The sequence below is a fragment of the Equus przewalskii genome, chromosome 22 (assembly GCF_037783145.1).
Source record: "Equus przewalskii isolate Varuska chromosome 22, EquPr2, whole genome shotgun sequence".
Classification (NCBI taxonomy): Eukaryota; Metazoa; Chordata; class Mammalia; order Perissodactyla; family Equidae; genus Equus; species Equus przewalskii.
Window position 1 is genome coordinate 17,585,842 of NC_091852.1, and position 25,704 is coordinate 17,611,545.

The window sequence follows — 25,704 nt, forward strand, 5'->3', positions numbered from 1 at the left end:
GAATATGAAGACTGTGTGAGTCTGTTTTCCTCCCATATTGGTCATTGTTGGACAGTGTGTTGTCATTTTAGTGGCAGAGTTTAGTGGCAGATTTTAGTTCACACACACAAAGGGAGCTGTTCGTAGTAGTCTGATGTATACATTTGGGAGAGTAAGTTTGCCAGGGCTCTTGAAAATTTAAACTCTCTTCCATTCGTAGGGATTTAATAAACTCAGGCCATCACTTCCTAAGACCCACCAGCCCAGTGTCCTTGCCCCAACATGCATTGCAATTAGTTGTTTATTTGTGTCGTCTCCTGCCCTCGACACTGGGCTTTGAGCTCCTTGAAGGCAGAGATCATGTATATTTTTTTTGCACCACTAGGTCCCTATCATCTAGCAGAGCTCTTGTCCCATAAGAGATGCTCAAACCTGAACGTACTCCCTGTTTGGCAAGGCTTTTCTCTCAGAGGTTAAAACTGTATAAAAAATAGGCTATGTGTGGTAGGTAAAAGAAATAGTACATTTGGATTCTGGTACTGGCCCTGCTGTGAATAGAAACTTTACTTTGATGCTGGATTGAGTAGCCCTGGATCACTCGACTCTGGGCATCTCATTATTTATCTGGAATATTTCCTAGTTTGAAAGGCATGTCAAAACATACTCATTAGATGTTTCCTACTGTCATTGCATTTTGATTTCTGGATATCACTAGAATCATGAACTTTTGGCATGTCTGTGCTTATTTATCAAACACATCTCTGTTTCGTTTTCTTTTTTCCCACCTTTCAACATTCTCCCAACATAACTTTCTTGGGTCTTTCTTCTTGAGAAGTATTTGAAAGCTTTGTCCCTGGCACTTGGCAGAGAATGCAGCCCACAGGCAGCTCTGCCCTTTGCTGTAACCTTCATTAAATCAGCCTCCCTCAGGTCAGACTTTGGTTTTGGTTCTTTCTTTTGAAGGCCAGCTGCAAGGCTGATGACATGCCTGCGCCTGCCATTGTGTGCCTCTGCACAGCCATCCGTCACTGTCAGCAGCTTGGGAGCCTCTCTGCTGTGTCCTCCCGGCCCTTGGGGAACAAGGGCGAGGGGGGACGGTCTAAGGAGGATTGGGAGGGAGAAGAGAAAAGAGAAGAGCCTTTCAATAGAAAGAATTGAGGATAAAAAAGAATCTGAGGAATAATAATTGGAAAAAAAGAAACAGAAGTGAAGAGCAGAGGACTGGTGGGTAAAACGACCCTCTCCTTCGTTCTCCCATTTTCCAAGTTGAAGAATGATCTGCCTCCAGTTTTGTTTCTCCTTTAGATCTTTGCTTCCATCCAGGGCCCTGTGTACTTTGCTTTTATTTTCCTTTTGATTGGGCAACGAGTGTTCGATATTCTTCATCATCCCTTTCTCCCCGTTGATCTGTAAGTCTGTATTTATCCCCCCTTTGTGTCTCTTTTGTTGCCTGTGATAATGTTCACCAGCCTTTTCGCTGTATCAGCCATCTTGGCTTTAGGGTCACGAACTGCGTTTTGTGGATACGCTTACCAGATTTGAAAAAGACAAGATGAATGAGTATATTTGGTGGCAGAAAAATCAGACGCTGTCTCCTGTACCTTACATAAATGAGAGGAGTATAAGAATGAATGAAAAATATTCCTTAAATGTTACTTATTTAACTTTAAAATGGGAAAGTGTTAACTTGATTTACTTTGGACATTAGATATTATAAATGAAGACTCCTTGTTTTGAGGAATCCATGTTTTAACAGGAGATTCAGTATAATTTGTGGAGGATTTATCCACTTTAGTGAAATTGTAGCTAATGTGTTAATCTGAATTCCTTAAACACGGACTCATAAGCATTTATTCTTTCATTGTTTTTGGCATAAACAAACTCTTAGTATTTTCAGTTAATTTTTCTTTTCCAGGGATGTACTATTTTCTGACTATAGTTTTCTAGCAAAGAGGGTGTAGCTTAACCAAAAAGTGAATTTCTAAGCGTGGGGGGGGGGGGGCAGGGAACAAACATCTAACTTTAATACTTACTCCAATTCAAATACATAGTGGCAAAAAAAAAAACCCACTCTTTAGTAAATTTAGTCTTTTTAGGACTACATACTTGAAGTGTTCCTTATAATTTCTCTGTATTATATTTTAATAGAGTTAGCATATATTGAGAGAGTTATTTCCTTTGAGGGAGGAGATGGTGTGAACAATACACGCTACCAAACTAGAAGTCTGGTGTATATTGGTGTTTATGTGTAATAGTAGCTTAACTTGTAGGAATATCATTCCACATGTGTGTCTCAATTGACCAAGTGGAGAAAAAAGGTAGGGGAATAGATTTGAAGTTTCTCAGTCCCTTATCCTTTCACTTCATAGGGAAAGATTTGTAATTAAGTGTTGGTGTGTTCGCTTCTACCTCTCAACTTTGGCCGAGGTATGCTCATCAATGTAAGTAAACTAACTGTGCAAAGGGTCTTATTTCTTGGGAATGTGCCAGACAATTGCAGGTGATGGTGACTCATCTTGATTTTGAGAGTGGAAGGAAAAGGAGAAGTGCAAGATAATAGTGGAGAATGTGTCTTGTGCAACAGTGTGAAGGCTCTGTCCTGGTTAGAGTTCTCGGGGGAGTTGATTCCTGGGGAGTAAGTGTCCACAAAAACAAGCAGATCTCTGAATGAAAGGGAACTTCATTTTTTCCCACCATCTGTCTGTTTTCTCCCAAATAGATATATGTAGAGACCTAGCATTTATGCTGAATTCCTTTCCAGTGGTGGTTGTAGAAAAATGTATTTTATCCTGTATGCTGTAGGAATAGAATATGTAATAAAATATATTCCTCTAAGCTACATAGAAAAGGATTTTCCCCCTTGAAACTAACTTCAACCTTTGTTTTTGAAAATCTTTATAATATGTATTTAAATACACAATCTTCGTGAGAATATCGATCACACTTAAATATTTGACCAATTGCGAAATTAAAGGGACTAAAAGTCAACATTGCTAAATTTATTTGTTACTGAACAATTTTGTGTGATTGAGGTAGTGAGCTCACTGTTTGTCAGCTACAGACATAATCTGAATACACAACAAAACTCAATGAAATACTCTACCCCATCGCGCCCCAAAAAAACCCAAACCTGAAAATCACCTTGATGTTACTCTGTTGTCTTTCTCCTAAAAATAGGAGGTCGGAAGCTGGAACCATTAACTGAAAGTTCAAGGCCATTAGGAGCTGGTTGAGAATTTTATTAGGTCATTATTACTAATAATTGTAAACCTCTATGGTTTGTTTTCATGATAATTCATGAACACTTCTCTTTCCTGGCGTGTCTTACTTTTTGCTGTGACGGAGCATACCAGTCAGTGTGTTATAAAGACCTACCAAGATCTTAATAAAAGGAAAAGTTTCCTCAGCTGGATTTTGGCCGGTTGTACTGAAACTCTTGGAAAGCAAAGACTGTAACTTGTAGAATTGACCTTTAAGTTGGATACTGCTTCAAGAATTTTGTCCTTAATCAAAGAATAAACTTGATGAGATCATGCCAACTTCTTGACTGTTCCTATAAGCCTGAATTTTCCATTCAAAAATAAGTTCTCATAGCAAGTGTAGGGAGAATTAAAAGAGCTTAAATGAGTCAAGAGTATTGCATTTTCATTAGGGTTCAATGTGATGGAGCCAATATGCATGGCCAGCCGTGGGACCCCCTGTGCATTGGGTTGGAGGGGCTGGACAATTTTGAGGACTGAGCATACGGTCTACAGGGCGAATGTCCTCAACCACTGTGTACGTGTGGTAGGCGTTTGTCTTCCATATTAGCATCTGAGCCATAGAAAGAACATGAACACTCAGCCCTTTTGAAGAGCTCTTATTAGTTTTGAATTACTTTCCCTTTGATCCCAGCATTTATTGGCTGTCAGCGTAACAGTATAAAGTGGAGTGGAACATTTTCCTTTTTCCTATGTGCCTGCTGCGTTTCAGAGGTGTGTTGTTAAAACTGTTAGAAAATATTGTGAATGGTTGAGCTTGTCTAGATAGCTTGCTGCTCTTTATCTTTAGAATTCCTATTTGCAGTATTAATAATACCTTTTATTACCCACTAGATTGCATACTAGGATTGTATTTTGTAAAAACTAATGCATTGACTTTTTTGCTTGAAGTAGTAAATGTTCTTGGTTTTTCCCAAGTCAGGACAACTGATACAGAGAGATTAAACAGATTTCCCAGAGCCTCAAGGAGGTTGAAGAAGGATTAATGGGAAATTCCAATGTGTGTGTGTGTGTGCACGATATACAGAGGATTAGTGTGATCTAAATTCATCAAGCACTTATGAGAACCTACCACGCGTCAGGTCCCTTGAGAATACCAAGATGAGTAAGATGTCGTCCCTGCCCTCAAGAGGCTTATAGTCGACTGTGGTATATGGCCAACTGTGTACATTCCCTGAAACATGAGGCAGAAAGCAAGAGGATCCAATAAGCATTTATTTTATTTAAAATAACAGCAAGTTTTTAAGGTGTTTTTTTGTGTGTGTGTGAAGGCAACTGGTAATTAGACAGAAGTACTAGGTTTTGAATGATTCCCTTTTTTTCCAGCATTTGCATGTATATCTTTTAAGTTGATATGACCGTTTCATATACTTAGTAATTTCTTTCATTATCTATTTTAAATGTTTGCCTAAATTCCCTGTGCAAATTTTTAATTGTTTAATTTTATTTATTTATTTTTTGCTGAGGAAGATTAGCCCTGAGCTAATATCTGTGCCAATCTCCCTCCACTTTACATGTGGGTTGCCACTGCAGTGTGACTGATAAGTGGTGTAGGTCTGCCCCTGGGATCCAAACCATTGAACCTGGGCCACTGAAGCAGAGCACACTGAACTTAACCATGACACCTCAGTGCTGGCCCCTAATTTTATTTTTTAATTAACTAACTAATTACCAAGCCTTTTGGGCTACCACTTTATATCATCCAGTAAATAAATACTCACAAGATAATTCTCCCAAGAAACATCTAAATACCAAAACTTACACTTCAAAAACTTTGTGGAGTGCGTTTCCAAATTCAGTATGAATGACTTGGATTCTCTCTCATTTTGGATTATCTGTCTTTAGGGACTCAGCACAGGCTGTGACAGCCCTTAAAATATATCAAAGAATACTGATGTGTTCCTTCTACGTAATATGTGCTTTCCACCAGAAATGCAGCCTTTTAAACAATGACATGTAATACAAACAAATTAAGTGTATTAAGTAGAAACATTGATTTGTGGTAAAAATTTTAAAATGGCACCTGATACTCGCCTTGAAGACCAGAGGAAACTCTTCATCCTCTTTCCTCTATGAGGTGCCTCCTTTGTTCTCAAGACCCCAAACTCAAACTACAAGTACTGACAACCATATGGATTAAACAACCGTTGTTGAGATAGCTTGGGAACCTGACCACCATTTTTACAATATTTGCTTGGTTGATTTCTCTCGGCCTTCAATCAAGTGATTTAAAATTGAATTTAGCAATTGCATTTCTTAGGGATGCTGTCAATCTTTTGTCTGTCCCCCATAAATCCTAACACTATCCTCTAATGACAGCAAAGGCTCACAACTGCTTATTGAATGAGTGAAATGTCAGGTTTTTGCCCATGAATAGTTTACATCTATAACCATCAATATACTTTTAAGTAATTGATTCACACTACTACTCATAATGTAAACTCATAAATGTAAAGTGAAAGCCCAAAGCGATGTATTTGGATCTTATATCTTTAAAAATTTTAGTAAATTCAGAGGGAAGTCTGGATAAAATATGACTTTATTTGTTGTAATTTTATTCTAAGATGTTGCAACAATGTGTTACTTAGGAAAAGAATGATTGTATTTGCTGCGTATGCATTTACATGTTTTTTGGTAAAATAGAGTTAATGGGCTCAGATTATCCATATATATACACACACATAACTGTATCTATACGCACACACATTTGTGTTTATAAATAGTATTTATATACACACACAACTATATAGTTTTGCAGAAGAATTATGGGGAAAACACAACTGTGATTATTTTTGATTTATTGACTTTTAGATTGTGGCAGACACCACAAACTGAATTTTCATGTTAGGATACCATTTTGTGAATGTGAAGACACTAGTTATTCCCAGTGGGATGGTGACTTCATTTAGCTTCTCACTGCCTTTTGTTTTATTGTGGGTGCATCTGGAGAGACATTATCTCCCACAAAAGGGTCCTCTAGCCCGTTAAATAATACCAATCTTTCTCACTCTGAAACAATGAAGTATCGGATGATTGCAGCCTCAGACAAAAGATTCCCACTCCCATTTCAGGACAGATTATAGTCATGATTCCCCCCACCCTGGCGAGCCTGGCACTCAAGAATATCTAGTTTAGTCCTTTCTTTGTTAACAGGCGATCATAAACGGGTCTTTGTTGTACCACTCTCTCATTTGTTCCAGCAGGATGTATCCATTATTTCGTTCTGCTGCTTGGCACACGCAGCAGTTTCTTCAATAGCACCTTGGTTCACGCTGTTTTCCTTTTGTCATGAAACTTAAGCTTCATCTAAATAATTGCTTTTGTTCAGAAATCAAACCCCACAAACCAAGTGTTTTTGACAGATACACTGAGAATGTTCTTTGCCCCATGTAAAATCAGCATCAGTTGTTGATTAGATTCCCTTCCTGTCCCCATTAATTTCCAGGTTGTTTGGGTCCTGGGAATGCTTATTTGTGGCTTCTCTAATGACCACATTTTGTGTTTAATGGATTTGCTGCAGTTTAGAGCAATTTGGACGTACACTTATAACCAGGATCTTATTCATTGTTTTGGCAGAAGATGAGGGTGATTAATTATAAGGGTATTGAATGAAGTCAGGTGACTCTGAGATGCTCTAGTTTTGAAGGAAGGGAAGTAATGGGAGAGGTTGAACATCATGTTTCTGAAGCCATTGAGCACATCTTATTTATCCATAGTCATTGCAATAAGAACCTTATATGTCATAGCCCTTCCTCCCTTCCCTTCCCCCTCCCTCCCCTCCTCCCTGCTCTCCTTCCTACCTCCCTCTCTTTCTCTCCCCCTCCCCTCTATCTCCCCCCCTGCCTCCCCCTCTCCCCCTCTCCCTCCCCCCTCCCCTCTCCCCCTCTCTCCCCCTCTCTCCCCCTCTCCCCCCCTCTCCCCCTCTCTCTCCCTCTCTCTCCCTCTCTCTCCCTCTCTCTCCCTCCCTATTTCTCCCCCCCATCTCCCCTTCCCTCCCTCTCCCTCCCTCTCTCCCTCTCTGATGGCAGAGTAAAGGTAAGGTTTCATTCAAAACTTACTCTTTCATTCAGAAACTTAAAAGTGCTTACTATAAAGAATATAAAAAATAAAAAAGGACTTCACTTTTTTGTGTCAGCTTCTCTTAGACAAGAAAGAATCATGTATAGTCTAGTAAACTTCTGCGTGGAGAATTCCGGAGATTAATGTGCCCTTTCAGACTCAGCACAGTTTAGTTTCGCCCTTGCGAAATTGATTCTTTGAAATTATTGCCTCTCAGTTGTTTTGAAAGACACAGTAGGGTAACTGTTAAGAGCCTGAACCCGAGAGTCAGAATGTGTCTGAGTCCTGGTTCTCCCATATGCCAGCTAATTAACTATTTTAGGCCACAGTTTTTTCTCATGTGTAAAATGGGGATAAGGGCACCTACTCATAGATTTGTTGTAGTAAATATATTAAATGAGTTGATATACGTAAGGTGTTTAGAACAGTGCCTGGCAATAAGTGCTCTATGAGTGTTAGCTATTTTTTTTATCATCTTAAACATAATATTTGAATGCCTACTGTTTTTTTTTTAAATTTGAGGATTTAAAGAAATAATCTCGACTTTAGCTTTCTCACTAAGTGAATCGAGTCTCTAGTGCTGACACAGGTAGAAATACTTAAGTTGCTTCCCCACGAGATGAATCTAGTGAGGAATTAAATACTAAGCGTGAATGCTTGTCTGTTAGAACTTGTGAGGGCCACCCTGTGATCTTCATATGACGCATGGACTTTAACTTCAATTCGAAGAGCTTAGAAGAATGATACTCAAAGTGCGACCACCTGCTGCAGTGTCACCAAGGGGTGTTTTTAAAATGTAAAGTCTGTCCAGGGCCCTCTTTGCACAAATTTCATTAGAGTGAAGAGCCCAGGAATCTACATTTCTAACAAGCTTCCCTGGTGATTCTTATGCACACTGAAAATTGAGAAAGTTGCTAGGGCTCTCAACCCGGGCGCTCGTTAGAATCACGTGGGGAACATTTAAAAGACATATATGCTTGGCTCCCAGGCTCAGAGATCCTGGTTTAATTGTGTTAAGGGCATTAGCGTTAGCAGATCATAATGTGCGGCCAGGCTGGAGAAGCAGCGGCATTGGAAGATGAGCAATGAAGGGGACTTTTGAAGCAGTTTGTTATATCATGGATGTAAGCTGACTTGATATTTTCAAAAAGTCATTTTACTGGGTTACCAGGGACAGGAGGAAATGGGGAATTATTACTTGATGGCTACAGAGTTTCTGTTTGGGATGATGAAAAAGTTTGGGGAATGGATGGTGGTGATGGTTGTACAACCTTGTGGATGTACTTACTGCCTCTGAACTGTACGCTTAAAAATAGTTAAAGTGGTAAGTTTTATAATATGTATCTTGTACCACAATAAAAATATACTAAAAAAAGCCATTACAATTCTCACGTTTCTGAACCTTAATTTTTTTTCTTTTCGCAGTGACAGTGTATCATGCATGCCACTGATTCCAGGGGACGCTCCCCTGCTTTCCTGCAACCTCAGAATGGAAACAGCCACCGCTCATCTGGCTATGTTCCAGGGAAGGTTGTCCCACTGCGCCCTCCTCCTCCTCCAAAGAGCCAAGCTTCAGCCAAACTGACCTCCATCAGACAGGAAGCCCGGGCCACCTTTGCATTCTCACCTGAAGAGCAGCAAGCCCAGAGAGAGAGCCGAAAGCAGAAGAGGCACAAAAATACTTTCATTTGCTTTGCTATTACTAGCTTCTCATTTTTTGTTGCACTGGCAATCATTTTAGGAATATCCTCAAAATATGCTCCAGATGGTAAGTGCATGTGTGTGTGTGTGTGTGCACGTAGAACATATTCTAGGAGAAGAAAGAGGGGAGGAATTAGTAGAATAAACATTTCTATAAATCTTTTGTTATCTGAAGTTGGGTCTAGCTGACTAATACTACAATTCGGTAATATGAGGTGTAACTTCTTACAAATGAGAGCAATTGTTAAAGGAGTCCACTAGAAATGATCCACTTAAAGGATGGCTCTTCCTTTCCATTTTGTCACTTTGTCTCAGGATGTTCTTGGAGAATTTCTTTTCGAAATTCTAATTTTAAAAGTCTTTACTTAATTCTTGTGCTAGCACAGTTTCATCCTTTGTGGGAGGTATGATTTTCAGATGGCTCAAAGTTTTTTTGATCATAAAGGTAGTGATAAACTACATTTAATCTTTTTAAAAAAATAAGTGAAAAAAATAAGATTTGAGTTCTGTGGTTTGAAACTGGCTGGGGAGGCAGTTCCAAAAGAGAAGCTTCAAGTATTTTTGAGGAACAATGTATATCCTTAAAAGAAAACATCCCGTAGGAGGTATAAGTTCTGATATATTTGTCTACAAATGACTCATGACTTCGTGGTCAACATCGTGTAGGGACGCTTTAACTTCTTAGGAGGCCTTTGCTTTTCCAGTTGGTAATGTATCCATACTTTGAATGATTTCGAAGAAGTTTGTTGTTAGCCTGAATATAATACCAACAAAGAATGGCCTCATAACAGAATCCTATCCATCCTTCTCAAAATCAGAGGGCTCCGTGCTATGGAAGGAGAAGCAGACCATAACAGCCTGCACTGGGTACCATATTTATCTGCATTTTTTTTTTTTTACAGTCTACAACAGATTGTTGTTGAATTAGGTACCTCCTTAAATGGTTATAACATTTGAGAAGGATTTTACCATTTATAAGACCTGCAAATATTATTTTATTTAGTTTTCATGGGTGCTTTAGGGAGCTTACAGACTTCAAGGTCCTGGAAGAGGTAGTGTCCATACTTGTAAGAGAATAGACCTCAAGTAAGAGAGATGTGCATATCAACATCTTTGTTGGCCATGCCAATAGACCACATTATGAACTTTTGACCTTGCTTTCCATTGCACACAGCTTTAACTGTCTCTCCCCTTTTCTCCGGCAGAATAACCAAGTTCACTGCTGTTGAGTCATTCTTTCCAAGTAATCTGCAGTAAAGGGATGCTAGATTAGTGAAAAACTAGAGCTGAAATCTGTGGCTTTAAATGATGTCTTCCATCTAAGACATTCAATCGCTGATGTGGTTCCTTGAATCAACATTCTTTAGTTTCACATTTTGGCAGGATAAGTGCAGAATATCAGTGGAAAGATCTGGTATGCTGAACTATTTCAGGGTCAGCTTCACTGTGGTTATTGCTGTTACGTAACTTTGATAACGCACCCACTGCTCAACAAGCGGGTAGCAGGAAGGTGGGGCTGGCTGAGCTATTTTTCAATGGTTTTTGCATACCACAGATTTTCTCATTAAATGTACTTTACTGGATGGAAACAGCCTAGAATTTTTGGTGATAGTTCTAATGAAGCATGCTCTCCTGGGGAATAACTGTAAACAATTGAGAGGAATTATATAACTATTGTGGTAGGCTCTAGATCTCAAAAGACTGGATATTCTTCTCCATAGCTGAGTACAGTGCTTATCACATGGGGCATATGTTTGCTTGTGATATGACATGACGGAGAAGTCCAGCTAGATGTTTTATGGGAAGAAAGGGAGATAGAAGAAAAGTTCAATGAATCTTCACTGTTAAGTCAGAACAAATTCATGAGATTTGTTTCTTCAGTGGGAAGAAGAATTTAAGGCTTATTCTTAGTATAATAGTGATAATCACTGATTTATCAAAAGAATTAAATATCAACAATTATGAAACTGCTGTGAGAAAAATCAGTTCCATGGGTAATTGCCAAGGACTTAACTCGTGAGACTAATTTTAACTGCAGTAGTTTCTGTCACCTGAAAGAGAAAGCATAAGCCTAGGGCCATAGAAGTGCTTAGAAGTAAGATGTTTGCATTAGTGTTATGCAACTTCAAAGTGAGGAATCAGAATTTTCTTTCTATGTAGACTAGTATCTTTGTGCTATACCCAGTCTCTCTACTTTTGCGTATATTATCCCTAAAGATGTACCTTCCACTTTCATGATTCCCAAGCATATCTTGTCTATTCCTCCCTTTGCTTAGTTTCAATGTAGTTTACACCTGGCTATTCCAGCTGAACAACCACCTGGGCTTGGAGAGCAAGGGATGCTTGCATCACTAGTGCTCTTATCGCCCCCTCATACTCCTCTTCACTAAATACACTGCATCACTTGGGGGTCTAGTGTAAACTGTTCCACTGAAGCTGCCTCAGTTACTCCAGCCCCACTCCTACTTTCTCAGCTCTTTTGCACCTAAATTAGCTACCACGTTATTCAGTATTCAGTTATTTCATACATGGTGGCTTTTTCTCTCTAGCTAGATTATAAGCTCTGAAGGCTGTGAACTCATTCTATGCTTTATACATTTTACAGTGTCTAGTACAGAGTGGACAAATTGATCCTCAGTAAATACTTGGTCATTAGTCCATCAAAATTGGTGTGTTTTGCCCCCCTCTTCCAAATTAGACTAGAAACTAAAGATCTCCTGCGTTGAATAGCTGTGGCAATGCGGAATACTTTTACATTTTCATCATTACCTATTCAAGAGGCAAATTCCAATTCTAGTGAAGGAAAACGGCGAGTAAACCTCATTTCTTAAAGGGGAACTTCCGTATCACTCAAGTTGCTGAGTAATCTTGCGTTTGGTTGCTCTAATCTGTAGTTTCCTCATCTCTGAAAATGAGAAGTTGGATCTTTGGCTGTTTGCTGCTTATAGTTTCGTTGGGAAAGTGTTCATGTCTGAAGATAGCAATATTTATCAGCTGCTGCCTTGCGAATGAAAGAGGTGCTGTTATCGCCTACTTTATAATTCACTGTGCCAGGAAGGAACCTGAGAAGACCTAATACACATATTGCTTAGCAATTTCCGTTTTTTATTCACCAGTATGTTGTGAACATATTTTCTTTTCTAAAACAGCTTTCCAGTGTGGGTCCAAGGACAGTTCACGGTTTTGCTTCTTACTATTATTTCCAGAGTAGAGTATTCAGGGAACTTGAGTTTTATCTTGTAGAGTTTGGCCCAAACTAGATGATAGGCAGCCACTTAGTTTTGTGATGAAATCTTTTTTATGTTTTGAGGAAGTAAAGGTTTTGACATGTCTCTGCTGCTGGGATGGGATTTCCCTCCTTATGGTAGGAAATTAAACTATGTCAGTCCATTACTTGCAGATTGCAATAAATGATGGTAATGCTTGGATTTGTCTAAAAGTATTCTTGCATTTTGTTGGATTGATGGGATATCAATGTTGCATTGTTTTATAGAGAACTGCCCAGATCAAAACCCCCGTCTCAGGAACTGGGATCCAGGTCAAGATTCTGCAAAGCAAGTCGTTATCAAGGAGGGAGATATGTTCCGTCTGACCTCAGATGCCACAGTGAATTCTGTAGTCATTCAGGATGGAGGTAAGTAAAGGTCCCTGTCTCTGGGAACTGCAAGGTTGCTCTTTACAATGGAGGAAGATTTGATGTTCTTTATATAGAAAACTTTTCTTAGCCTTTAGGATGTGGTGTCACTCCAACCACGGAGACATGAAAAGTTCCTAAGGTAGAACTGAAGAATTCAAAAGCTAGAAGGGCCTTAGAAATTACTCAAGTCAAGACTCTTGATGTATAGAAAAGGGAACAGTTCCAGAAGGTAATCTCTCATAGCTACATCTTTGTTACAACTAAGGAGAGTGATGAGAGAATTAACATGGGTTAACATAGGTAAAAATGAGATTCATATTTGTAGGCTCTTAGATCTTTTCCTAGAAATGATTTCCCTCTAAAGTGAATGGATTGAAATTCATATACATGGGCATTTTTAGTGTGTTGAGATATGAACTCTTCATTTCTTCCTTCACTGTGTTTTGAAAGTAGGTTTAATTTCCTAAGCAGACTCCTTTTCCCAACTTAATTGCGGAAGTATCTTTTTTTCCCTCTTAAGGTGAAAGCTATTTCTCTGTATCTCAGAAAGATGTTTCAGAAGTTGGCTTACACTAGTGTTGTTCTCTGCAGGACTACTTGTATTTGGGGATGATAAAGACGGATCCAGAAATATTACTTTGAGGACTCGTTACATCCTGATCAAGGATGGTGGGGCGCTTCATATTGGAGCAGAAAAATGCCGCTATAAATCCAAAGCGACAATTGCCTTGTATGGCAGGTCAGATGAAGGTGAAAGTATGCCAACATTTGGCAAAAAATTTATTGGTGTGGAAGCTGGCGGGACACTGGAGTTACACGGGGCACAGAAAACATCGTGGACGTTGTTGACGAGAACACTGCATTCTTCAGGCTTGACCTTTGGGTCCTACGCCTTTGAAAAAGACTTTTCCAGGGGCCTCAATGTTAGGGTCATTGACCAAGACACAGCCAAAATTTTGGAAAGTGAGAGATTTGATACCCATGAATACCACAACGAGAGTAGGCGACTTGAGGAGTTTCTGAGAGTCCAGGATCCAGGACGGATTGTTGCTATAGCTGTTGGAGATTCAGCAGCCAAAAGCCTCCTACAAGGAACCATACAAATGATCCAGGACCGCTTGGGAAGTAACCTGATCCAAGGACTGGGCTACAGGTGGGCATATCTTTTCCTTCCCAGCTATGTGTTAGGGTCTGTGTCTGTGTGAGAGGAGAGGGAGGGTGGAGAAACACACCACACCACAGCTGGGCTTCAGGTGTCAGAATGGCCACTACCATTTGGAAGTCTAGTTCCTCTTCCTTTGAAACGTGGGACCGGAGGACAAGATACTGGTTACAGAAGCCCTTTTCTTGGCTTTGGTTTATGAGGCACTTTGTGAAGCGTAATATTGGGCTTGTGAAAAGTTAAGAACAGAAATGTGGTACTGACACAATCAGGCAGTTTAAGGATGGTGTACTTCCCTCTTTCACTACCTTCTGAATGAAGCACATGTGAAACTCAGGCCAACTGAGGCAACTTATGAGTTGAACGGTTAGGGCCCAATTCCATGCGAAGGTGTAAAAGTTGTCTAAAAGCCTGAGGGAGTGGAACATGCACAGTTTTCTTTTTCTTGTCTTCCTTTGGGATCCTTTGTGTGTAGATCTGAATCTGCTTGTTTGGCTGGTGGAGGTCTGTGGAGCCGAGGCACACGTGAGGGAGGAGCAAGCTGGAGTGCCGGGTAGTTAATCCAGAGAGGAGGATTCATTTCTACATTGATGGTTCTATAGACTATGGTGCCATGATTTCCTAATGCAGCCCTGAGTCTGAGGAAGTAGCTGGCTCAACATTTAATTGAAAAAACAGAAGTTTTAATTCTGCTTACTGTTCTTAGTAAAGTCAGGGAATATCTGCAGTGAAAAGTGAGACGACTTCAAAACTCGCATGTTGAAATGACCTCATTCTTTCCTTTGATGGTTGGGTGATCTAATTATATTTTCCTTTGGGTGGTTGTTGGAACATCATCTATAGGAATTCTAGAGAAAGTTAAAAAAACAAAAATTAGTGAAGAAAGAGGATCTGTAATGTTTTTAAAATGCGTTTATTCACCCAGGGAATACTTTGGAGATGCTAAGTGCTGGGTACCCATAGATGCTTAGATGAGAGGATACCATGTCAGAGCCAGCGTTTAACCTAGTGGATAAACAGAGACCCAAATAGACAAGGATCATGCAATGAGACATTTGCTGCAACTACAGGCTGTGATGGGAGCATAAATAGAAGGAGCCCTCAAATCGGCCTGGGGATCCGTGGAGGCTTCCCAAACAGGAGAGGCCTGAAGGGTGGTTAGGAGTGTGCTGTGCAGGCAGTGGGGAAGGAGGGCTTTCCAGACAGACAGAATAGCATGGCCAAGGTTTTTTGGTTTTTAATTAAGTATAATACACATACAGAAAAGTGCTAAAGACAAGAATGTAGAGTTTAATGACTTATCACAACATGATACCTGGGGAGCTACCACCCAAGTCAAGAAATAGAACATTGCCCAAGCCCGGAAGCCCCCTCCTGTCCCCTCCTAGTCACTGATCACTCCCTCTGCTCACCAAGGGGAGCCACTCTCTGCAATGTGTGGTGAACACTAAAGTTTAGGTTTGCCTGTTTTTGAACCTCATATAAATGGAAGCAGACAATATATCATATTTGTGTCTGGCTTCTTTGCTCCACTCTGTTACCCAGTGTCATCTATGTCATGGCATGTAGTGCTGGCTCATTTTTGCTGTTTATTTTCTATTGTGTGACTATGCCACAATTTATTTATTCCTGGACATCTGGTGGTTTTCCAGTTTGGACCTCTGTTATAAAAAGAGTTTCTCCGAATGTTCTTTTACCCGTCTCTTGATGCACCTGTGCACATATTTATATAATTTATAAACCCAGGAGTGGAAGCATGGTCTTTTCAAAGTTTGACACCTACTTTGTTTTATTATCCAGTAATGCCAGGGATTACAACTTTTGGGTTTTTTATGTCATTATTTGTTCTAGATTTGTGTGATCACTAGCTATGAATATTTTGTTTGACTTTTTTTGATTCCTCTCCCTACTGGTTTCTAAATTCCCTTTAACATACTGCTGCTGATTTAAGGGAGGAAAAAAGAGTTGTGATCCTTTGCCAACATTTTATTGCGTTGACATTATCTCCAATGTACATAAACATACCCCTTTGAAGATAATGTTCTCCTGCGCTGAAATTTTCCTCAAGTGGAGGAGGAAAGTAGGAGTGTTTTGGAGATAATGTCAGTAGAACAGAACATTGTTTTACAGTTGCTGAGGCAGTTCTGGTAAATAAAAGCCACCTCTGATATTTTTGCTCTCCATCCCTCTCAAATGGGAGATAATAAATTGAGACATTCTTTGTCTGATTCCTTCTGCTGTACCAAGGAATATAAATAGAGCTGTAGACACTGCCAGCCAAAGAGCGGCTAATCCACGCACGGGTGGGTGTGGAATTTAGAAGGATGGAGGCACACTTTGGGTAGCTTTTATCTGTGAATATGCAGCCGTCTGTCTGGTATAGATTACATTTGGTATTTTTTTTTTCTAGGGTAGGAAGTTGACATTTTTCTTTTCATGTTTTAAACCAGAAGTCTTAGGGCAAATTTTCTGGCTTTTTGTCTTTTTTTTTTTTTTTTCTTATTTTGGCCACAAGCTTGAGCAAGTCCTGGGATGTTTAATATCATAGAAATAAAATAGTGTTTTCAAACACATTGCTTTCAACAAGGAGACACATAGCAGGTAAAATTTAAAAATCTGTTGGCGAGTGATTCTACAGTTTTGATTTAAGAATATTTAGAAGCCGGTAACCCAGTGGTTCTCAGCCTGGCTTGCATACCTGAGAATTTTAAAAATCCCGTGTGCAGGGCCCACCCTAGATCATTTACATCAGGATCTCCAAAGACTAGGACCCCCAGGCAATCGATGTGCAGTCAAGGTTGATAACCACTGCTCTGACCTCTGACCTCTAACTCTGGGGTTCTCAAAGTGGTGCTCAGACCAGCAACATCAACATCACCTGGGAACTTGTTATAAATGCACATTCTCTGGCCCCACCTCAGTGAGAGTGGGGCCCGCAAGCTGATGTAACAAGCCCTCCAAGTGATTTTTTTTTTTAAGATTTTATTTTTTTCCTTTTTCTCCCCAAAGGCCCCCAGTACATATTTGTATTTTCTTTGTTGTGGGTCCTTTTAGTTGTGGCATGTGGGACGCTGCCTCAGCGTGTTTTGATGAGCAGTGCCATGTCTGTGCCCAGGATTCGAACCAACGAAACACTGGGCCACCTGCAGTGGAGCACGCGAACTTAACCACTTGGCCACAGGGCCAGCCCCTCCGGGTGATTTGGATGCCTACTAAAGTTTGAGAACCACTACTCTAACTCAGTGGTTCTCAAGTGTGGCTGCGTGTTCAAATCACCTGGGGAACTTCAAAAACATATGCATGCCAGGCCCCACCTGTAGAGATGGTGATTACGTTGGTCTGGGCTGGGTCTTAGCATCTATATATTTCTCAATCTCCCCATGTGATTCTACGATGCAGCTAGACTGGAGAACATGACAGAGTGGAGAGTTGAAAAGAGAGCAGGCGATAATCATTTTAAAAAAGAAGGAAAATAAATGGGCTTGTGGTCCAAATGATAGTGAATGGAATGGGTGTGTATTGAGGAAGGAAGTCAATGATTAATTGAAGTTATAGTCATCGGTGTCTCACCTGTTACGGAGCTGTACAGACGAGGATTTACAATCCGGGTGCATTTTCTTCTATGATGTCAGTTACTTCAGTCAAGGTTTGGACTTGCAACCTCATATGGAAGAAGGGATGGAGAGATTGACAAGAATGGAATATGAGAATTAAACAGCACCTGACATAACATCTGTGTTAGGGATTTGGGTCAGTACCATGATAAAGAATCAAATGCACGTGTTCTTTTTCCTTCTAGGCAAGCTTGGGCTTTGGTTGGTGTCATTGATGGTGGAAATACATCTTGCAATGAATCTGTGAGAAACTATGAAAATCACAGTAGTGGAGGGAAGGCTCTTGCCCAAAGAGAATTTTATACTGTGGATGGTCAGAAGTTCGCTGTGACAGCGTATAGTGAATGGATTGAAGGTAGGCAAGTACAGTTTATACTCTTGTAAGACATAGGTAAGTATTGTGACAGATTTTTTAAGTGGTATTGTATTCAAATAACAGTCTGGGTAGATTTCTCAACTGATTGAAGATGAAACCTATAGTTTCCCTACTCTACTTGATCTTTTAGACTCGAGTTCTCTCTGGACGAGAGAATGATCTAGTCTAGTTGAGGCACCCCTAATTGAACTTTGTTCTTGATTCTGAGTCATATAGTGTGGTTAACTAGTAGAAATGGATTTGCTTCCTGGATTTGGGACCAGTTGAACCAGTCTGGATGTGGTAGAGTGAGCTGTCTTTGGTTATGCTCCATGACTGTGAACATGATCTTGTACTTTGTATCTTTTCTTATGAAGATATGTCAGCAAATATTACCTTTGAAAGCATACTCTGTAAACAAACTTCTCATTTCCTTATCAGTTTTTCTCGGATGATCCAGCTAATACATTTATCCTACACACAAACTGGAAAACACAGAAAGTACAAAGTAAAAATTAGTCTTTAACCCTGTTACCCAGAGATTATTATTTTGGTGCAAATAATCTAGTATTTTTTATCTTGTATATTTTCCCTCCCCTACCGTTGAGTTTGTTTTAACCTGTTTTCCTTTCTTTAAATAACATATTGTAAAGTTATCTTATGTCTTTACATTTTCTTCAACATAGTTTGATTATAATCCATCTTTAAGAAGAACTATAATTTGTTCGAATAATGCCAGCATTATTGCACTAGTGTTTATGGTACTTCTGACTTTTTTTCTTGAGCTGTTCACTGTAGAATTTTTTTAATTACCTACTTTGCTGCCAGATTTTTTGGCTTCAGGTATAGATTGGCAGCCTCTTGTCTGTGCTTGCCCACCAGCTTTCTTTTCCAACCAATTATACCCAAATTAATGAAATAGGTAATCAAGAGGTGCTTTGTTATATCTGTAATTACCCAGAAAGGCTTATTTTAGACTGGGCTCATACCTCTGTTTTTAGCAGCAATGTAGCAAAGTATTTACTTCTGGAGACAGAATGCCTGGGTTCAACCCTCAGCTCTTTCTCTTACCATATTATGGTGGGCACATGACTTAGACTTCCTCTCAGTTTCCGCATCTGAAAAATGGGGATAATAATAGAAACTACCATGTCAGAGATGCTGTGAGTATCAAATGTGAAGAATACGAAGTTTCTAGCATAGTGTGTAGAGTAAGCACTCAAATGTTAGCTATTTTAATGATGATGCAAACATGACTTGGGTTACAATGGTGTGTTTTGTATCACTGTAATTGAAGAGAGAAAATCCTTGGCTTTAAAACAAACAGATTTTCTGTTATGTAACGTGGACTTTCACATGTTGCCTCTAAGCAGCTCTCTGGGTTTGAGGTGAGGAAATGGGATCCGTTATGGGTGAGGAAGCTGGAATCAAGCCTCAGCTTCCTACCTCCAAGACTACTGCTCTTTCTACCATATCATGGTTAAAAAGCAGAGGTGGGTGAGAAGCATTTCTCAGCAGGAATTTGGACCTGCGTGAAGCGTTTAGTGGAACTGCCTCCAGTAAGATTTCAGGCAGAAGATAATTACTGACAAAATTCGAGTTAACATTTCCTTTGTGGGAAATTTTGTTTTCGTTTTGACATTACCGATGACTACTCATATCTGGACGAGGGTACATGGCTAGCTATCTTTTGTAGGACATCGTTTATGTCCCATGTTCTCAATGACTCTTAATTTCTGGAAGAGGTGGAAATTCTCTCCAGGAAGCAGGGAGGATGAACTTATTTCCTTTCACACTTCCAATTTAGTAGCGCTAATAGGAGATAATCTTAGGATTTTCTTTTAAAGCCAGAAAAAATTAAGGAATTATTGAATAATTCAGATCTTCCCCATCCAACCTTCTGGCTTCATCTTTTAAAACAGAACAAATTCTAATGATCTTTTAAATTGAAACTTATTTGTCTAGTAGTCATTTTTTTAAAGCATTATTGAAATTTCATATGAAAAATTGTTTCTTAGATGCCCTTAAAAATTTTTTTTGGTAAAAATCTGAAATTTTGGGTAATGATTGTTGTTGCCGCCATGAGGTTTTTGATTGTCTTTGTTCTTAACCTGCCTGTTTTTGATTCTTGGGAAGGCAGAATAATACAGAAGTTAGGAAATTGGGCTCTGGAATTGGATTAGCGTCCAGTTATGGGCTCTACCACTTTTTAGCTGCTCTTCAAACTCCTTGACCTTTGATTTCTCCATCTCTAAAGCATATAATAGTTCCTATCTCTCAAAGCAGTTTTGACGAAAGGTTATTATGCATGAGAAGTTCCAACAACTGTTAGCTACTGCTATTATTGTTAGAGTTATTGTTTGGACAAAATCCCCGTACAGGCTATAGTATCTGGATGCAAGAAATATATATATAACACTTTAAGTTTATTAGGTTCCCTTTTTTGGTGTTTGTAGACACAAAGTCTAGAGGAACAGAATCCAAGACTTGCTCAGGTTAGGTCTTATCAGGGTAGTTGGCTCAAATCTGTAAGGATATCTGTATTATTCCTCGTGCTGTGCCTGAATTTCCCTCCTTTTGATTCTCTTAAGTAAATGTGTTCTTTCACTCCTATCATTGCCCCTGAGAGTCATTATCTCAAAGGAGCACCAGGTCACTATGCTAGTTATTTACAAGGACTATAGAGAAGTATAGATATTTAGTAAAAAGATATCTTTGGAATGCAGTGTTTTTCCTTCTCCACTGATCTTATGAAGTAGCTTCCATCTATGCCGTATACATTTCCATTAAGTCAGCTTTTGGCTTACGACAGGTTATACCATGGATGCTTAGAAGCAGGAAACACTTCTACACTTGGTAGCGTGTAAGAGTATAAGTTATGGAGAAGTTGGATTGGCTTTCAGTTTTCGTCTGCCTAACTAATGGGGAAGCAACTTTGCGTTCTGAAAGGAGATATCAGGAGAGATCAGTATTTGGCAGTCCCTGGATTACATAGTTGACCTTATCCCAGGAAAGGAGCTGAGTTGGACGGGGGCAGTGCCACGTGGCCTTTGGGTCACCCTGCAGATCATAGTGGGAAAGCTCATCCATTCAGCAGACATCTGTGAGTCTGCTCTATGAACACAACTGAGTAGTGAGTACTCAGACGGACACCCTTTGCTGCCTTCGCTGATGTAACTTCTGGGGAGGTGAGTTATCCTCCAAATGTAAAGGTACGAATAGTACCAGAAGGAGGATACTGGAGAGAGAGGTTGCTGCCAGCAAGGGTGTTTGGGAAGTCTAAAGATTCGCCTGAACGTTATAAGGAGGATGGTATCTTGGCTGGTGAATAAGAGTGGAAGGATATTCTAGGTAAAGAATAAAGTGTGAGCAAAGGCACAGAAATGAGGGATTGCCTAAGGTAAGCTTCTATTCTTAATATTAAGATTGTGTGTGTGCTAACGTCCTATCTCTTGTCCTGTGCATGGATTAAATTGAAACATTGGGTATTTATTACAGACCTATTCTGTGTTTGGCAGCTGCTGCCTGAATGTGATATGTTCCTATTACACTTTAGGGTGGCTTGGGAGCAGTATTACAGTTTTAGCACTGAAATGAAGTATAGTGAGAGATTTGGGGATTGAGAGCCTTCTTCAAAATTATAAAAGAAGAGTTGACCAAAGTGACATGTTACACCCCATCATGGTTAGGGGTGCATGGGACTCTCTCTCCTTGAGGGCAGGGATCTATATTTTCTTTTCTTTCTTTCTTTCTTTTTCTTTTGGTGAGGAAGATTGGCCCTGGGCTAACATCCACAGCTAATCTTCCTCTTTTTGCTTGAGGAAGATCGTCCCTGAGCTAACCATATTTTCATCTTTTAATCATAGCGTCTGCAGAGTGACTGGCACATGGTTAGCAATAGTAAAAATTTGCTGACTTATCTTTATCTTAACTTTTGATTTGTGAATCATGAGGGGGTTGATTTTAGAAAAAGAAAAATTCCTGCTAATGCATCACTTTCTTTGTTGTCTTTTGGTTTAGGCGTTTCTCTTTCAGGTTTCCGGGTGGAGGTCATGGATGGAGTGAAGCTTCATCTGCTGGATGATGTTAGTAGCTGGAAACCCGGAGAGCAGATTGTGGTCGCAAGCACAGACTATTCTATGTACCAAGCAGAGGAGTTCACTCTTCTCCCCTGTCCTGAGTGCAGCCCTTTCCAGGTCAAAGTCAAAGGTATGAGACGACTCAGAATGCTTCCTGGGAAACACTCTTTTCTTGGGAGTTGATTCCTGGAGTCATTTTTTTTCCCCATCGTCATCATTGTCACCATCATCATCATTAGTACTAAAGGTCTTAGCAGTGGTGTACATTGAACGCTAGATCCCAGAGGATGTTAGATAAAGGTATTTATTGACCGATAGTGTTGCTGTTAATGATATAGAGCAAGGAAATCAGTGTGTCATGCCTATTTCTTTGTTAAAAAAAAGAAAAGATGCAGATTAGATGGATTGATATTTCAAAGGTTCTCTCCAACTTCTTTATTACTAATTTTCCACTATCAAATAATAGTAAACCCAACCATTCAGCTCAATCCATTTTTTAATACAAGTCCATCTGCTTAATTAAAAAAAAAAATCCCCATGGTTTTTGAGTGCCTACTTCCTTGGCAAAAAGTAGATCTCACTATTATATAAAATGGTACCAAAAAAGGATTTTCATAAGACTACATTTCATATCAGAATCTTGAAATAGATTTTTTGAGGGAGAGCAATGCATAATGAGATTCTTACTGTAAGCTGTGTTTAGAAGGAATGGCTGCCATTTTACCAGGTACTTATTCTGAGCCTGGTCATAGGAGAAGCTTCTTTGTATGTTGTCTCAGTTATGGAATGCATTGTGCATTTCAATCACTGTGTGGCTTTCCTTGCTTCTGTACTCAAGATTATACATTTATGGTATAAAACAAAAGAGTTTACAGTAACTATTTAATAAGTACTCTTTGGGTAATTTAGAGCTTGTAAGGTTAAGGGAAAATTTTTGCTTTCAAAAAAAGGAGGATGATTGGCTCATGGCATTTTTTCCCTGTGCATCATTAGTGTTGTACTTTTCCTTCTCGATTGTACAAGGTGTAAGCAAAAGCCAAAAAACTCCAATGAACTGTGATCCCATCTGGCATTGAGTTTTTGGAAATTCCCACTCTTGTTAACAAGTCTACATGATAATGAATCTCCATGACCTCGACTCCTTGATTGATTTGTATTTTTCCTTCCTGAGTTTATATAATAAAATCATCAGAGAAAAGCTCATTATTAGAGTGCTTCTAAACTTCCAATAAAGGTGGGGATTTAAAAGGATTCTTAATAATATTAAGGTAAGAAGTGAGAAAAGATAGTAATTTCTGTACTCTTAATGTCCAATGCAGATTACTTTGGCTTTGAAGTAGAAGCAAAGACAACTTGACACCTTATTATCAACATCTTCAAAACCATTTGCTTTTCTGGACTTGCCATGCATTTGGTCCTTTGTGTGCCCTCTGGGGAGCAGAAAAGAGCATGTGGATAGGAACTAGAGAGAGAATATGGATTCGTAGTAGATTCTAGATTATTGGTGTTGTTCAAGAGAAGACCAAGCCACTTTAGTGGGGAGCAAGCTCTGTGTCTGTGTGTGGGTTTGACAGTTGGTAGTGGGGGTTCAGGCCTTACGTGGGTGGTTAGACTAGATAATCTTTAAAATCCTAGCTTCCTGGGATTCTGTGACTCTGAGGTAGTAAAAAATGGAAGCAGACAATAAATGTTGATAATGTCTTGGAGTTACAGAATAAAGAGGACTGCCTTTGACATGTTTGTTTTCTTTGTTCTAATATTCTTTTCTTTTGCCCACATCCACCAGAGACCCCTCAGTTCCTGCACATGGGTGAAATCGTTGATGGTGTAGACATGAGAGCTGAGGTTGGAATTCTCACCCGGAATGTTGTAATCCGAGGAGAAATGGAAGATTCATGCTATGCTGAAAACCAGTGCCAGTTCTTTGATTATGATACCTTTGGGGGACATGTCATGGTAGGCAAAGGGATTTAATGACGTCTTTGGGACCGTAGTTGCTAAATACACGTTTGAAAAACTTTCAAGTTTTGGAATGAGATCTATATGGATATTAAAAAGAAATCATATTTTATTTCTCTATTCACTGACAATGAGGAGATTTTAGATAATTAAAAGAGAAAGTTATATCTTCATTTAATTGACCAGGACCTGCAGTTAAACCATTTAGGAATTGTCCCATGAAGAATTAAATCCATTTACATTGGGAGGAACCAACTATACAGAGATAAAAAACCAAATCATCTCGGTATCCATGCATGCAATCTCTGAAAAAAATACATTGGATCTTTTTAAAACATATTTTGAAAGGGCAAGCGGTAGTAATATACACATAGAAAATTTGGTTCTGTAAAAATATTTTTTGTATGCAGATTTTTATTCTCTGAAAGTACTGAGCCCTCACTTTGGTAAGCATCTCTCTGAGAGCTAGCTGATTGGACTGCATTTTGCCTACATGTGTTTTAAAATCAATTTTTGTGCTTTGAGTAAACTCCAGTTGTTAGCAACATTTCTGTGACACTGATTTCTGAAATGTCGGTCAGCGTTATTCCTTTGTTTTTAGTAGTATGATTGAAAATGCAGTGGTTACAAATATTGAGTGTGCTCTGATCTTGGATCAGAGGAATTTTTGAAAAACTGAAGTAAACAATATTATGTGCTAACAAAAACATTGAGGGATGACTTAGAAATAACTTCATTAAACGACGGCAGAAGTTATAGAAATGAACAAAATGAGCCTGGAATTGACCAAAATATTTGACCAAATCAAAACATATATACGGAAATCATTTCTGCAACTTTTCTGATTACATTTCCTTTTATTCCTAATAAGAGACTATTTCTAGAGCTCTTTAAAGCAGCATTCACTGTGCAAAGGAGCATTTGCTGAATTATAAACTGTGGATCTGGGAAAACAGGATGCAAAAAAAAATAAATGTGTTAATATGTATTCTCTTTCAGACATTTTCTATTAAAACAATATTGTTTACTACTTTCCTATAATGAAATGTATCCTTTTGATTTTGGTTACCTTGTCTGGTAGGTAATGAGAAATTTTACTTCAGTCCATCTTTCTTACGCGGAATTGGAACACCTGGGTCAGCAGCACCTGGGGCGGTATCCTGTTCATTTTCACCTGTGTGGAGATGTGGATTATAAAGGAGGGTACAGACAAGGGACATTTGTGGACGGTCTGTCTATTCATCACAGCTTCTCCAGGTGCATCACTGTGCATGGGACCAATGGCTTGCTGGTAAGTAGCCTCACATTATGTTGATGCATATTATTGAAACAGTTAGCTCTTTAATTCTCATGACTCCTCAATTTTATATAAGGAAGCTGTTGTACCACATGCCTTACTCTGTCCTGCTTTTACTGAGAATTCTGCTGTTTTTGTGTGTTAAGGAAGCCTACTTTTTTAGCTACCCAAATTATTCTCCTAAGAGATCAATAAAACTTGACATTTGACTTTGCTCCTTCAGCTAAGATTAAAACTTCTTTTTTGCATTTGTCCTGAGCATGTTACACTGAATAGCACTTGTCGCTTAAACCATAATCAATCTTGTTACCAATGACATTATACACTTATATTTCTGCAGATAAAAGACACCATTGGATTTGACACACTAGGTCATTGTTTCTTTTTGGAAGATGGTGTTGAACAGAGAAATACTTTCTTCCACAATCTTGGACTCCTTACCAAGCCGGGCACCCTCCTCCCCACGGACAGGAATAACTCCATGTGCACCGCCATGCGAGAAAAAGTGTTTGGAAATTACGTCCCTGTACCTGCCACTGACTGTATGTGAGTAACTGGCAGAGAGAAAAACTCATGTGTGATGGTCAAGGCCTTTGACTTTT

General features: G+C 39.3%; 1 protein-coding gene across 4 annotated transcripts in view; it reads left to right on the forward strand.

Annotated features, from left to right (window-relative positions):
• Window positions 1-25,704, forward strand: part of CEMIP2 (cell migration inducing hyaluronidase 2) — a 71,723-nt gene that overhangs the window by 7,154 nt on the left and 38,865 nt on the right. For 3 of the 4 annotated variants that reach the window (XM_008513566.2, XM_008513565.2, XM_070590681.1), the window contains exons 2-9: window positions 8,724-9,066; window positions 12,493-12,633; window positions 13,228-13,789; window positions 17,598-17,767; window positions 21,788-21,976; window positions 23,633-23,802; window positions 24,887-25,096; window positions 25,443-25,648. In XM_008513566.2, the coding sequence (XP_008511788.1) occupies window positions 8,736-9,066; window positions 12,493-12,633; window positions 13,228-13,789; window positions 17,598-17,767; window positions 21,788-21,976; window positions 23,633-23,802; window positions 24,887-25,096; window positions 25,443-25,648 (1,979 nt within the window). In that variant the 5' untranslated portion in view covers window positions 8,724-8,735. Of the gene's footprint in view, window positions 1-925; window positions 1,204-8,723; window positions 9,067-12,492; window positions 12,634-13,227; window positions 13,790-17,597; window positions 17,768-21,787; window positions 21,977-23,632; window positions 23,803-24,886; window positions 25,097-25,442; window positions 25,649-25,704 lie in introns of those variants that run through there. The other variant, XM_070590680.1, reaches the window with a different exon arrangement.